We start from the raw sequence: 15,229 nt of genomic DNA on the forward strand, positions 1-15,229 counted from the left end.
TTTTTTCAGCATCAGTTGACTCAAGAATCCGGGAGATCCTCGGGAGATATCGTGTCACATTCTACTAATCTTATTTCAATCCCTGTCCAGTTCAAGAATAGTCTTCAATCACAGGCCTATGGGCTACTATTAAGCAGCATATTCTGACAGATTGAAAACAAATAAACAACAGACTTCAGTGTCTTGCCTGATGTTCAATATGTGCATTTTTTTTTTGTTCGGTGCAATAAAACACAGTATAACTTTTTAAACTGCGGGCAAGTGCAGTGTGTGTGCATGCCTTTGTTTTACCCTTTATGTCAGGGAGATGTCAGAAATGTAACAAATACGGGGCTAACGAAGAAGAGACCACTTTTGGTCTAACTGGCTGACAACTCCCAAAGAAAACAGACACGCATGCCTGCAAACACACTGGAAGATCGGCCAGAAAGGATAAAAAGGACAGTCCAAAGCTGCACGGTGGGCTGCACCTAAATGGATGTTTCATTTTGGTCTGTAGTATAACGGCCCCTCTGAAGATACTGAACGTAATATGATGCCTTCAAAGAGAGTGTATGTATACTGTGTATGTGTGCAAAGAAGGTAGCAGACACACTAGCTAAGTGCTGGAATGATTTATTTGCTCTTTCCCCCTTAATAACTCCTGGTCTATAGCAGAACAATTACGACCTGATATAAACCTTTGAATAGAGAGGTGGGGATTAGAATGAACAAGGCACACATCCCCTCAGGCACCAGTAATTCTTTAACTGTTTGCTACTTCGATGGACCTTATTGCTGTTAAGATTTGCATCAGCTGTGGTTATTAGGTCTTGACAATGAATAATATAATCAGCCTGTATTGCTGTTGCATTGCCCAAATGCAACAGCAATACAGCTGCAGACACTGACTCATCTGATTCAAGGGTGAAACAACGACCATGCAATCAATAGACCTTCCACTAACATTAGCTCTGGACAGCCTGTTTACAATTTTGAGCTCATTTACATTGAAGGTAGTGCTGGTCTTGTCCAAAGTGTCTCACAGTGACTGAGTAGATATGTGTTTGGATTCTTTAAATAATAAAGTCTGCAAAGGACTGGATCTTTTGGTTGGTGGTATTGTGTTTGAGCAGCACAGGTGCTTCAACTTCAGTGTACAGGTTTTAATATTCCGCATTCAGATTGTATGTGGAATATTAAAGCCCGTTCTTTACATCACTGGGCCTACTTCTTTCCATGAAAAAACTTTAGCTGTGTGATTCAGACCAAGTGGGGATTAGTTACAAAATCTTTAGTAAGATTTGTTTTTCCCATTAGAGCTAGAAATTGGAGATAGAACAAACAAACTCTACTCTCTTAATTCAGACTGCTGAAGTCTCTTTTTTCTTTGATTGGTTGAGGATTTAAATTTTCATCCCTATTTCTCACAGAAGACATCTCTTTTTGGCCTGCTTGCTGGCGGATTGAAAATAATGATCATAACTCTTGAAAATTTTACAGAATAAATAGGAATCTAAGCACTGTATTGAGGCACAATTTAAAGCCAATTTTGTCCTTTCATCAATAGTTTCCACATTTTCATGGTAAAAAATAACTGCATGGCTAAACTCAAATTCTTTACTTGTTAGTGTTATTGGAATTGTGTTTATCGCAAGAAACTTTTGCAACATGCAGGCAGAATAATGTTCACAGAGGAGGTATTGATAGAAAAGTTTTTAAAAACATTTTTTGTAAGTTACATTTTTCATGTTATGGAATTTATTTAACATCAAATAGAATTATAATGTTGCTAAGACAAGTGAAAAAATATTTGCCAGACAAATATAGAAAATTGTCCTAGCCAAGTTGCTAGTTACACCCTTATGGCTCAGTAAAAATAGCACGGCAACCTCCTTACGATTAGGAAGAATCGCTGGTTGCCTGTTTTTTTGCAAATAGTTGTAGTGACCAACTGGTCGCCCAGAGGTTGAGGGTGTTGCTTGATCAACCTCTAAGTGCAGACTGACTGCAATCACTCTCAGATTGGTGAAGGGTTGTAAACAAGAGCAGTCTAATTTCTAACCACAGACAAATGCCCAATATGGTGCAAGCAATCTGAGCCAGCCTGCACAAATTAGTGGAACTTTGCTTTGCACATTGTGCCACCTTGCTTTGTAATGTGACTCAACGTCTTGCTAATTTGTTGTATTTTGGTTTCCCTTCTACATAAAAGCGAGGTTGTCAAGTGCCCATACTGTATGTCATTTTGCAGTTAATCCCTGTCCTTCAGCAATTACGTCACTATTTTTGAAGGAACTTCCAAATTTCTGTTCAAAATACATGAAATTGTGGTGGAACTCTGAAAGTAAGAAGATAATGTGAATTTAAAATGGCAATAAACTTGATCCCATTAAATCACAAAGTGACAGCACACTGACTCTGTCTTATTGGCATTTCATTAAGATTGCAACCAACTGTGAGTGGTTGCAGACCAGGTCCAAGTCTTCGAAGGAGCCATCTCAAAGACAATGAGATTGAAAGTTCATTGCACACTATCAGAATAATTTTGGTCAAGCCTAGAATGACTGTAGCATTTATAGTCTGTTAAATTGTTTGGGAAGCTGTCTTATCCCTTGTGGCCAAGAATTGATTTTTGTGCCTTTAAGTTCAGCAAGAAGTCCAATCGATGAAATGAAATCACATCGCGCAACATCTGTGTGACCAAGCCAGCATCAGCTGCTGATGGTGTGTCAGTACTGATATTCAATACAAAATAACAATATATAAATAAGTATAAAAAAGAAAAAGTCTTATATTTATTTCTCTTTCACACACACACACACACACACACACACACATACACAGAGATACATGCATATATTGACAAGCCATGCACACAAATCCATTAGATGTCCTGCTGATTCTACACTCTCAAACAAAGACCCACCCAGTTCCCACAGGAGCCCTGCTGACCACGACAGATGCAGTCATCTATGAAACCCTGAACAAGAGAGAAACTGAATACCAGTTTGGCACAGACATGTTCTAGCCTTCAGGCATCCTTCACCACTGCACACACAGCGCACACAAAACCTTTCAAAAATTTATTTCTTGTGCTATTCCCTGTACTTGAACCCAGATGAGAACAGATGAGAGTTTGCAATAGATAATTATCCTCCCAAATGTATTGGTGCGGCGCTGAAGGTTGGTCTCCACGTGTATATACACACAATAAGAGCAGAAGAAAAACAGTGAGAGAGTGAGTGTCAGAGAATGAAGGGAAACTGCCCTTAAATGAACACTACCTTTCTCCTCACAGCTCCTCTGACATTCACGCTGTCATTTAGAGCCAAACCTTTTATTTCAGCTCTGCTATAAATTATAGGGAATAATCCTGTAGGAAGCCATTAAGGCCCTCTCATCAGCCTAATTAGCTACTTGTAAGTGGCTATTGGCCCTGTATAGGGCACTAGTCATATGTCTTATTCATATATAATTGCTCCAACAAGACTGCAGTTTCCCTCATTTTAACATCATTAGATATCATTTATCTTTGTCAGAGAGTAAAGTGAAAGTTCTCTCCTTTCATTTATTCCACTTTAATGATTAATTCGTTTTGTGTTATGAAGTGCTGGCTGATATTGAGGAGAGGTAGAGATGTGTCTGTCCGCTTTAAAGGACCCAGGCTTTATATTCCATTGGAGTCTTCCGAACAGGGAGTAAATGCTGCTGGACCTCCTGTCGCCAACTTCCAAAGAAGACGGATGAAAAATTTAATTAAAATTGGTGCATTTGAAAACACTGATCCATCACTCAGATAGAGAGAGATAGGACACAGTGACAGACTGTCATAGTGTTCCTCCTACTGGACTTTAGTCCTTAGTGTACAGAAACAGTGTGGCGTCTAAAAGGAGAAAGACAGTGAAAGGGAGAGAGACAGAGAATGAATGAGGGATGGGTATCTGCCAAGACTGTTAGTGCTGAACAAATCTCAGCTCATGTTTGATTTTGTAATATTTATTTTTTAATCCCTGCAACACACAAATAGAGTTTAATCCCTTAGGAAAATGGTGCTTTCAAAAATTGCAACCACTGTGTTTCCATTGGCAGCGGCTTTTTGCTTCTACACGAAGCTTAAAAGGGATAGCGGTCATTGCAGCTGAGTGACTCTGATGTTGTGCCGTAGTGGGAATCAAAGGGTTTTTAAAAGATGGAATTAAGCATATTTCTGAGTGATTTCTTGTAAAAAAGAAGAAAAAAGAAAAAAGGAGCAGCATGCTACATCTCAGGGCAAAGAACTACATAAAAGCCAGTTTAGGCTGTAAAATCATTGTATAACACTGCCCCCTTGTGATCACTGTTTGATTAAAATACTTTCCAGCAAAAGTGGGATCATTGGTGCTGGCATGCAGAATGAAATACTGTCTGAAAAGCCTTGAAAACAAAGTAGAAATAAGATGTATAAGAGCTGGAGTTTTAACAAACAAGATGATTAGACAGTTTTAAATGGGAAATATAATGAGATGTTTTTCAATGGTGAATTAGAAATGCAGCAAATTAAAATTTCTGTAACTCGCATAAATTACAGCTGTGGCGGAAATAGGGCAACAGCTAATAACGGACAAAAACGAAAGATCAGACAGTCATCTGAGTTCAGCGTTTGCATAAATATTTAATAGCCTGGTGCCCTCACCTTATAGAAGGGATGAAGCATTTCAACAGCGCTTGCCTTTTCAAACTCAGAGAGTGTAATGACCACTTTCAGACTGAGCCTATTCTTGAGATTAATCAAAGTTGTTTTCATAACCTGGAATTTGAAATGCATTATTGTGGCTCAATTTGCTCACAACGTGTCTGCGTAGCAGGGAGAGAGAAACTGCTAAATTAACACTTGGATGCACTGCAGACACCGATGAGGCAGTGTTTGTTGGTCTGTTGCTCCAGTGCATGTATTTCAGCAGAACGTACTGCATGTGTAGCTACTAATGAAACAGTCAAGCTCCAAAAATTGCCCTTAACTTATAAATAAATAAACGTGTATATATAGATATAAAGAAAATATGGGTACATGTTAAAAAAGTTCAGCACATATTCAGTGCTGCGAGTGATATATTCAATAAGTCTTCATGGGTGGAACAAATGGCTACTATGCTTGTTATTTTTTTAACATAATTTGTTACCATCCCATTTATCACAGCATACGGTTTAAGATAATTACATCACACTTTCACTGATACAATCTCTTCCCAGCGGCTGCACGAGTTAAGTGTTGCACCATAACAAGTATTTACAGCTCAGAGCCAGATGGGGCGGCCAACTCTGCCATTTCATTTTCCTTCCTCTGGGAAAAAAATAAATAAGAAAGATTCCCCACAGTTTCTCTGCCTTGCTTTCTGTCTGTGGGATATTCAGACTGATGCTCTTGAGGAGACAAGAGAAGGGCGTAACCAGAGCCAGTGAGTGAGCATTCTGTTGACAATGCTGAGCTTGGGAGAAAGTCAAGCTGTATCTAATGGGCTCAGGTTGGAGCAGGAAGCAAGGATTTGGATCACTGCTCCGAGGGGATCTCACATTCTGCTCTGGGTCAGAAATGCCGCAACCTGAGCCATCTATCTGGTGGGGCAGTAGCCAAGCTTCGCTTTTGACCCAGCCCTTAGCTGGAGCTCATTACAGCACTGACGCATACATTCAGTTCAGATGCAAAAACACTTGAGAGAGATGGTGGACAGAAAGACAGAATGAGAGGGGGAATGGACGGAAAACCTCAGAGACTGAGACAGACAGAGAGCAATCAATCATTTCACCTCCTCTTCTCAGTTCTGTCTGCAAGGCCATTAGTGGCTGTTTAGGAGAAATAATAAACAAGGAGAAGCAGAGGTTCAGGGACCACTGATGCTGCCAAATGCCACATTACGCAAAATAAATACACTACTGGTTTGGTCTTCGGAAGAAAAGGAAAAAAAGAAATATATTAATGCTTCTAGTTAAGTGAGGTTTTTTTTGCTCTATTGATACAAACAGTGTCTGCCAGAAATACAGAGCTAACGCGTTAGTATTTATACCTCGTTCTTGATGTGTGATTTGCAAATGTAGAACTTCATTTTTTCTTTTCTGTTAACAACTTTTTTTTTTACTGCTTCACCATTTTTGCTCAACCGTTTCCCCCAGCTTCAACTTAGTGCTTTGATTGAGCATTAATATGCTAAGCATTTGATTCTGATATGTAGACCCAAAATGATGCAAACCATGCTAACTCACTTAAAGCTTGCTCACACACACACACACACAAACACATGCACACACATTGGTTAAGTATCTTATGGGGATACTTTGCCTAACTGCTGGTTATAAAACCTGTCCGTGAACAGTCTCAAAGCAGCACAGCACATTATAAATTTTCAAAGCGTCTACTTTGGAAACTGAGTGACAAAACAATGAGCAAGCACTGGTTTATAATTGCTGCATAAAGCACGAGCTGAAGGAGCAATCAATGATTATATTAGTGGGAGGCTGGAAGACACAAGGGTTGAAGCTAAATTGACAATGGTTATAATTAGTCCTATTAGACGTGGCAGATAAATGATTACTTGTCACTTGTGTTAGTCAAATTTTCAACCTTAATGCTGCAACATGCAACAACATGCTTGTTATTGTCAAAAACAGTATACAAAGACAGCAGATATATATATATGTATATGCTGTATAAAACAACGTACACCCCTCATTGTTATCACTCACAATCTCACACAGCTTTCTGTAATTCACCCACATGTTATTAAGTGCTTTGATGCATTAATGTTATTGACCTGAAACGGCACGTCCAACTTTATTATCTAACTTCATTTCGCAACATACATAAGACCAGCTGACAACCAGTAAAGCACTTTCTCGTCTTCCTCTCAAGCACAACTGAAACAATGCTTACTTAAGGAGGAGTATGTAAGAATGGTTGAAAAATATAGTTTTATAAAACATTATTAATTGTTCAAAATAGATGTTTTAAATACTTTTCAAGATGACTGCTTTTAAAAGGACAACAGTGCTTCTTATTTGATTATAAGTCTGTTAAGTACTTAATGCTGTGATTGATGGTACTGATGGAACAGCCCATTTAATTTAAAGTAAGAAATAATGGGACGAAGAATGAGTTTCGAGCTACACTCAGGCAATAAAATCTGACATTGAATAAACCTGCTCATTGACTTCCTTTAATGCTAATAAAATGGCAGACTGCACTGCAGTTGCAGTACTTTGTTTTTTAGAAAGCGTATCAGTGGAGGATGACAGCTGGCTCTACTTCACTTCAAGGACAGTGGCCATAAAGGCCCTTCGTTTTCCATTTGCTATACTGACTCCTTGACCGGGGAACTTCTTCAAGTGTGGGAGGGGTAAGACACTGACTCCTGCATAAATACATGTTGGGTAAGATCTATAGTCTGCTGTCAAATTACTTTTTTTGCTCTCTTTTTGTGCAAATATTAAGCCATGCTGCCTGTTTGTGTCAACATGCTCAGCATTTGCCCTCGTAGCGATGGAGAATTTATGACAAAAATACCTCTGTATGTTTACAAGGGAGGTATTATTTTCCTATTCTTCACCGTGGCAACAATTGTGTCTCACTGCGGGATCACTAATTTCCTCTTGATTGCACACACTGCACTTAAGAAACCCTAACTTACTATTCGCCCCTCCACGTGAGGCTTTTCCCTGATGTAATAAAACATTCTCATCCTTTTATTTATCAGCCTTTACCTCCACATCTTTACCATCCAAGATGGTAATTTTTACAACTGATGTGTGAGTTCTGGCTGACAGGATGAAGTCCTGTACAGCTCTCCACATCTGAAACAGATAATCCCACAATATCAGAGCTGGTGTCAAGGTTAATGTTGTGATACTCATAATAAAAGAACAAGACAAAACAAAACAAACAGTCCTGTTGATGCATCCATTTATTCTTCCTTTTCGAGCCAGTTTGCTTCTCTCTATCTTTTAATCTTCACTGTGACCAATAAATACATGTGTTTGTTACAGTTTGCATCAACAGTCATGTTTTTGGCTATATACCCTTGTAACGACAAGCTGGCATGCTGTTCTTCAAGCACTCTTTTTTTTGTCCAACAGCTCAAAAACTCACCAATTTAATAAGAAACATCAGTAGGTGAATCCTTTTCACTTGAAAAATGAGTCACTGACTAATTAGTAAAAGCTGTACCTTTCAAACATTTTGTGTCCAAGAAACACCCAAAGGGCAAGCCAAAATTTCAAGGCACACCTGTGGTCACATCTGTGCAACAGAGCATCTCTGCCATCAGACATATCATCGGTTTTACACGAAAAGCAATCTGTTCCCTCCTACCCAGTGTTTCTAATTCTCCTCACTATCCATCAGGACGCTTAACTTGTCACGCTGTAATAACTGCACAAACATTTGAAGCAAAGTCTATTTTTTACATAATAGATTTTGCCTCTGAATTTGCACCAATCCCTAAGGCACAATATTGTTGAAGTATTTTAACAATTAATGATTAAAACAAGCTGCACATTAATGAAAACAAGAGGTTGAATAAAATAGGAAAAAAAACACATCGTAGAAATGCACTTACACATAAAGTAATTGCCTCTCATGTAAGTCTAGTACATCCATTAGCAGTCCACACAGACCTATCCATAACTGCGCAAAGGTCAAGCAAATCAATACACCAATAGCTGAATAACGTCAACACTACTTGGCAATTCAGTATTCTACTTGTGTGCAACCACGAGAGAACAAAAAGGGCAGCAGCTACAAAACCAAAAATTCAGGGAATGCATGTCTAGCAAGACGTTTCCTCTGGGCAAAACAACGATGGCCCAAAGTGCCTCTTTAATTCATTAGCAACATCTGTATGCCAAGTTTGCCACTTTAGGTAATAGGACTTGCTCATGTCTGCTCTTTTCAAAAAAATTTACAACAGACTTTCATTAAGACAGACGTGCTGACTTGGAAACTCCTTTTCATTTACAGCAGTGACTTGGGGTTTAAGTAGCTGAATCACCTCACTGCAATAAATAAACACTTTCCTCTGATTCAGTTATTTTCTACGATCTCCTCCTCCGTGATAACGCCTCTCCAGGCATAACAGTTTGGAGTGCTAGCTTTTAGTGGATGCTCCTATTTTATCAAAATAAACATTAACAGAAGGCTTTGATGAAACCCGGCAGTCTTTCTTATTTGCTTTTTGAGAATTCAGCATCCCTTGATTCAAAAATATTAACAATGAATCAGAAGTATCAAGTCAACCAGATACACATAGAGTACCTTGCAAATATATGGATAACATGAAGTACAAACTTGCACTGATTATTTCCAAGTCAGAATCTGACGGTTCCCAAAAAGATTAATATTTTGAAACTATTTAAAAAAAATCTTGCCTTGAGGGTCTTGGATTAAATTACCTCTGTGAAGCTGTCGGGGCCGCATTCTATACCTCTGAAGTTACACTCCAGTAGCATTTCCTCCATGCGATGTCGAGTGCGGTTGTAGAACTCATCCATACTGAAGCGAGAGCCCAGCGGGCGGTCTGGCTCTGGAGCCAGGGGAAATCCTGGTGCCATGCCTTCTTCAAAGCCCAGAAGAGGACCCATAAAGATCAGGTCACTGTAGCTCATTTGAGACTTTCGTATGAAGTTGTAGTTACATACAGTTACAGCGGGAAAGGTCATATTGTTTGCCACTTTTTCGTCAAGCATTGTAATATAATCATATTGGAAGTAGTATATAACCCTGTCAACTACTTGATACATGAAAGCAGACAGTGCTAAGGTGAAGACCAGTGCCCACAAACCCTGGCGAAAACCAAACTTACTGTCCTCTACAAACACGTGGTTAGCTCCGTGAAGCGAGCAATTGCCAAAAAAAGTGGCGAGGTCATCTACATCGCTAACATTATCCTCCTCATCAGTGCAATCATCTACCTGACTACACCTATCCAGGCATTCCTGTGAGTCTCCATCACTATAATGTTTCTTTACCCGCTTGTAGTGGTCGTCAAAACCATCGCTACCATATCCCCTGCTAGGTTCGTCATCAGCAGAAAAGGAGATGGTGCACATAATTCGGAGCGGCATGGTGAAAGCAGTGAATCAATAAAGCTGAAGCCAGAAGTCTAAGTCCTTAAAAAACTCCCAAAATACTGAAACAATGAAATGATTCAAGAAGAAAAGTATTCGTTATTTGGCTACTGATTCAAAAAACACTGAGCTAACAGGACAAATATGGTCCCAAAAGTCATAACAACTCCTGAATCAAAGCGAACAAACAATCTAGGCACTCTGGTTTCTGCCATCCACACCCATTCAGAGATGAAGTGAGATGCCTTGCTTGGGTTTGTCCTTTTGTCTTGGGGGCAGATCCAACCCTTAGACAATTTCGAAAGAGTGAAGAAAAAAGAGAAGAAGAAGAGGACGGAGGAGGAGGCTAAAGAAGGTGAAGCCACGAGAAGTATAGGACACAGAATACTCCCGCTGGGCCCGGCTACAGGTCACTGTGCTGGGGCAGAGTTTCACCATTTACAGGAAAAAAAAGGAAGTGTTGATGCAATGGGGGAGAGAAAATGTAAGAGCTAAAGCACTGAATAGGCTGATAAATTTTTGCTGATTGCACTGTTTGGACTGAACTCACTCATCCTCTGAAAATAAAATGATCTCAGCACAATTGTGTAATCAAACGGAAATAATACCTAGGTATTATAGATACAGTACAACTGGAGCTAAGCAAAGAGTCAGTCATTAGAATATGCAGTGCAGAGATCAGTGGGATTGCAGTAGGATTTGTGTTTGCGATGAGCTTTAAACCAAATCAAGATTTTAATAAAAGTAAAGAGAAAGGCATGATGCTGCTAATGTGTAAATGCTCCTTTAAGAACAATTTGAGTGAGAAGGTAGGCAGTTTACGTCTGATTCCAGCTCAAGAAATTAGCAAACACCAAGGAGAGAAGTCAAGGAATTTAATCAAGACTTCCATTTGCCCATTGTTATTTCAATCTAATGCCTCATTTTATCAACAGATCTTACTCAAATTACATACCCCCACATAGCTGCAAGCAGTTCTGTGGAAAGCAGATTAACTGAAAGCAAATATGTAGAAGTCGTGAAGAGAGAGCGAGAGAAAAAACATCTCAGATGGAGGCTCGCATTATTGAATATGGTGATAAATGCAGATTCCCAGAGGTGGTGTTGGTTGTGATATGAAAAGGAAGTGTATGAGACCGAGCCATCTGTATTGATCCACCTCCATTAGACAGCTGAGATTATTTTCAGAAACATGTTGGTGCCAGAAAATGAAATGGTAGATGCATTTAGGGGGATGACAACACACTTTACAATAAAAACCTACACCTAATGGTACCACAGGATACTTCAAAGGAATAGACACACTAAACCTCTAAAACCAATGCAAAACACATTACCTCAACTGATTCGTTGCGTAACGCCTTACCGTAATGTGCCAGTCTGATTTAATTGGAGGAAATGTAAATATCAAGTGAACAGTGTGGATAAGGAACAAGACTTCTGTGAAGACTGTCTAAAAAAAAAAACAACCCCCCCCCCAAACTATTGATGATAAGAGAGCAAACCACAAAGAGTTGCAGCTTTATGCAGGAGGCTGCTTGACATAGCAGACCCTGATGGGCTGTGGTTCTTGAATATTTATTAATGATCACTAGATAGCCTCCGGTATCAAACCTGACCTAACAAGAAGGTCATGGAGCTCCCCCAGCTGAAGTCTCTGGGTATTCAGTGAAGTACTACTGCATGAATATTCACAAACACTAACGCCTTAGATTTGGAACGAAATGCTAAGTTGTGAAACTGTGGAGAAAATTAAATTGTGCAACAGCAGTGCAGTGACCCTTTGGATAAAATAAGTTGAGCCTTGTGTGCCAAAATATTTTAATTACTCAGTCTACATCAGTATAGCCACGCTGACAGAGTTACAATAAATCTGTGTTTGTTCTGGCGACTATGCTTTCCTCAAAATGGATACATCTTGATTGTCTGGCTCCATTTTTCACCATTTGTTTCTCCTTTTATGTCGTTTTATTCCTTCATGTTTGTGAAATCCACTAGAGGGCAACAGCAGCACATCTCATCCTGTAGATGTTCCTCAGGGCTGAAGGTGTCATCACAAAGCATCAGAAAACTCGATTGGCAACATTTTAAGAGCAAGAAGATACAAACTGTGAAGCCCAAAGTACTTTTTATTTATCTTTTACATTTTTAGATCGATGCCATTCCTTGGATTATCTGCTTTCTTTCTCTTTGTGAGATTTTAACTGGAATAGCTAAAATGTGACAACGCTCCAGCTAAATTTCTCTGAATGAATGAACGAACAGGTTCAGTGGTTGGCCAATATGTGGGGCCCAGTTGAAATCTGATTTAAAACCTTTGGGGCTTGTTATTTCACTGTTCCATCTCTCCACATTTCTTCTTGTCTCTTGTGCATTACATTTCTGAAATAATTCTTAAAAAGATACCCCTCATTCTGAGATTTTGTTTTTCTAACTTTAACTTTTCAGGGAAACCAACTCTATGTTTTCACAAATGAAAACAAAACATAAACATTTCCATACATTCTTGTGTCAGGTCAAAAGATGGCAGTGTTGAGGTGCGAGTGTTCGCTGTCACTGCTACAGTATACACCCCTGGGGTAGGATTTCAACAAGGCCGTGCATTTCACCATTGTCGGAGTGAGAAGAGCGCAGGGCAGATGAGAGGAGAGGTTTTAATGCTCCCTTTCAAGTTCCTCTCACCAGCTCCGCTTACAGCTAGGATCGACCTGGCGTTGCCATGGATACATCGTAGCCGTCAGCAAGAGAGGATGCACAAAGCCCATTACTCAGAACACGCATAGTCACACATGTACACACATGGACTCACACATGCAGAGAAACATACCCGCTTTAAAAAAAAACACCCCAAAACAGAGAAAACATGAAGCAGTGAAAATATCCGCACTTTCGCTTTCCTTTACACACACACTCACACACTCGTTTTCATATCTTCGTGAGGACATCTAATTGACATAATGCTTTAATAGTCCTTTACCCTAACCTTAACCATCAAAACCTAACCTAACCATAACTTAATTGCAACACTGACACCAAAATCACATTTTGAGCCTCAAAAATGCCTTCAAACTCGTGGGGATGGGCATTTTGTCCACATAACTGACTGTAGGTCCCCACAAGTATAGCGTCATGCCAATTTTCTGTCCTCATAAAGATGTCTACACATGTACACACACACATATACACACACAAACTGACAGACTGAACTGATGTCTGATGAGTTCTGATAATTTATGTAAACCTTATTAATCTGACTTTAGTCAGGCTTTGAAGAGAGGAGGGGAAAGTCAAGATGACAAAATAAAGATATCACAAAAAAGAGCTGACACACCAAAGCAACAGTATTACTTGCTCAGAGGCAGTGTTCAATCAATATCCAAGTATTCATATTCCTGCTTTATTGTCAGATTCAATGGATTCGGCATGCGGAGGAAAAACAAAGAACGAGTAAACAAGAACCGAGCTGGTCCATTCCCACAAGATGCTGGGGCAGAGTGACGCCAAGGCCAAAGGCAATGATGCTGTTCTCTATAACACAATATTCTGTCTTCACCTTTCAGCTGGGGGGACTGCTATCTGAAAGAGATAGTGTTATTCGAAGAAGCTCCTCTGCTCGGAGGAAACAATATGGAGAGAACAATGACCTATTTTTTTAAGGGAGCTGCTGTTGCCAAACAACACATTTCTCATTTATGAAAGTGCAGAGGTGGCTAAAAGTAACCTCATGACCTGTCATACAGTACGACTCATAATAGGAAAATCAGTTCTGTGATAGACGGAGCTTGACTCACAATAGGAGACAATGCAGTTTAGTCATGTTTACAGATAATGGCTTTTTTAAAAAGTCTCATGAGGCTAACACGTGTCCTGCCATCACTACCTATGATGGAAAACTCTAAAGATTCTTCCATTTCTTCATATTTTTCTTCCAAACGTCTTCCAGACTTTCTTGTATTATTTTTAAAGTGGTCTCGACCAACCGTTCTCAGGGGTTTCTAAGGTCTTTCAGAGTTTTTCTTTGGCAGCTTTTTCTCTCATTTTCAGTCCAGTTCTTGTGCCAGACTATTTTCAGAGGAACATTTTTTTGTTTGTTAATTCACTGAAGCACTGACCTATAAATCATTAAAGCATAAAAGTGCATCTAACTCAAGAGATGAACCAGTGTTGTGTCTATCCATTTCAATTCTGCCTTTGATACTTTGTTATCAGCAGCCTGTTGCAAAAAACAAATCTGTTGCTGTTTTTTTTGTTCAGTGTATGAAAAATTCCAGAGATATGAAATGACAGTTTGACAGGCATAAAATAGTATTTTTGCATCTACAAGGTTATTACTAAAAAAGCTACTGAAGCTTGAATGCTTGGCATATCTTAGCATGGTGTGACGTCTCTCCTGAAAAAAATCAGAGTACTAAAAAGTTTGAGCAAACTGGACACACAGCAATATATAAGAAGTGATAGACTTAAAGAACTATTTGCAGTTGTTGAACAGTATCTCAAAATAATTTTCTTGACACAGGACCTGAGAGATCATCCAGCCTTTTATCCAACACCTTAGCTACTGTTCAGCTAAGCCTCATCAGAAATGGTCGTAGTGGAAGGGTGTTGGTCAAAAAGCCATTCTTTCAGATGGCAAACAGGGAGAAAAGGCTGAGGTATGCAAAGTTACACAAGACCTGGTTTGAAAACCAGTGTAAAAACGCTTGATGGAGTGTTGAATGCAAATTTGACATTTTTGGTTCAAGTTGTCATCAGTATATACAGAGGAGATCAGGAAAGAGGTAGAGCAGTGAGTGTCTACAGCCTGTCTGTAAAACACAGTGGAGCCTCTGTGACAGTTTGAGACTTTATTCCACCCAGTGGTGTTTGAGAGCTTGTCGAAATTGATGGAATTACGAACACAATAAAGTGACATCAGATTTTGATTCACCATGTAATACCATCTGGTGGCAACAGCTTCATGTTTCAGCATGAAAATGATCCCAAACACACTGCTAATGCAGTAAAAGCATACCTGGATAGAAAAACACAGAGTGAAGCACCAAATACCTCCACATTACCGAGGCAGTGTGGGATCATCTTAACAGAGAAAGGAACAAAAGGGAGGCAGCCTCCAAAGAAGAGCTCTGAATGTCCTTCAAAATGCCTGGAAAATTAT

General features: G+C 39.5%; 1 protein-coding gene across 2 annotated transcripts in view; it reads right to left on the reverse strand.

Moving 5' to 3' along the window:
* Positions 1-15,229, reverse strand: part of asic1b (acid-sensing (proton-gated) ion channel 1b) — a 215,800-nt gene that overhangs the window by 53,221 nt on the left and 147,350 nt on the right. Inside the window, exon 1 of one of the 2 annotated variants that reach the window (XM_085407440.1) lies at positions 9,400-10,314. The exons of the other annotated variant lie outside the window; for it this stretch is intronic. Coding sequence (XP_085263566.1) covers positions 9,400-10,071 — 672 coding nt within the window. The 5' untranslated portion in view covers positions 10,072-10,314. Of the gene's footprint in view, positions 1-9,399; positions 10,315-15,229 lie in introns of those variants that run through there. 2 annotated transcript variants of the gene reach the window in all.

Source organism: Rhamphochromis longiceps, linkage group LG5 (genome assembly GCF_057381845.1).
Source record: "Rhamphochromis longiceps isolate RC_006_pf linkage group LG5, R_longiceps_female_GT1.1, whole genome shotgun sequence".
NCBI classification, from domain to species: domain Eukaryota; kingdom Metazoa; phylum Chordata; class Actinopteri; order Cichliformes; family Cichlidae; genus Rhamphochromis; species Rhamphochromis longiceps.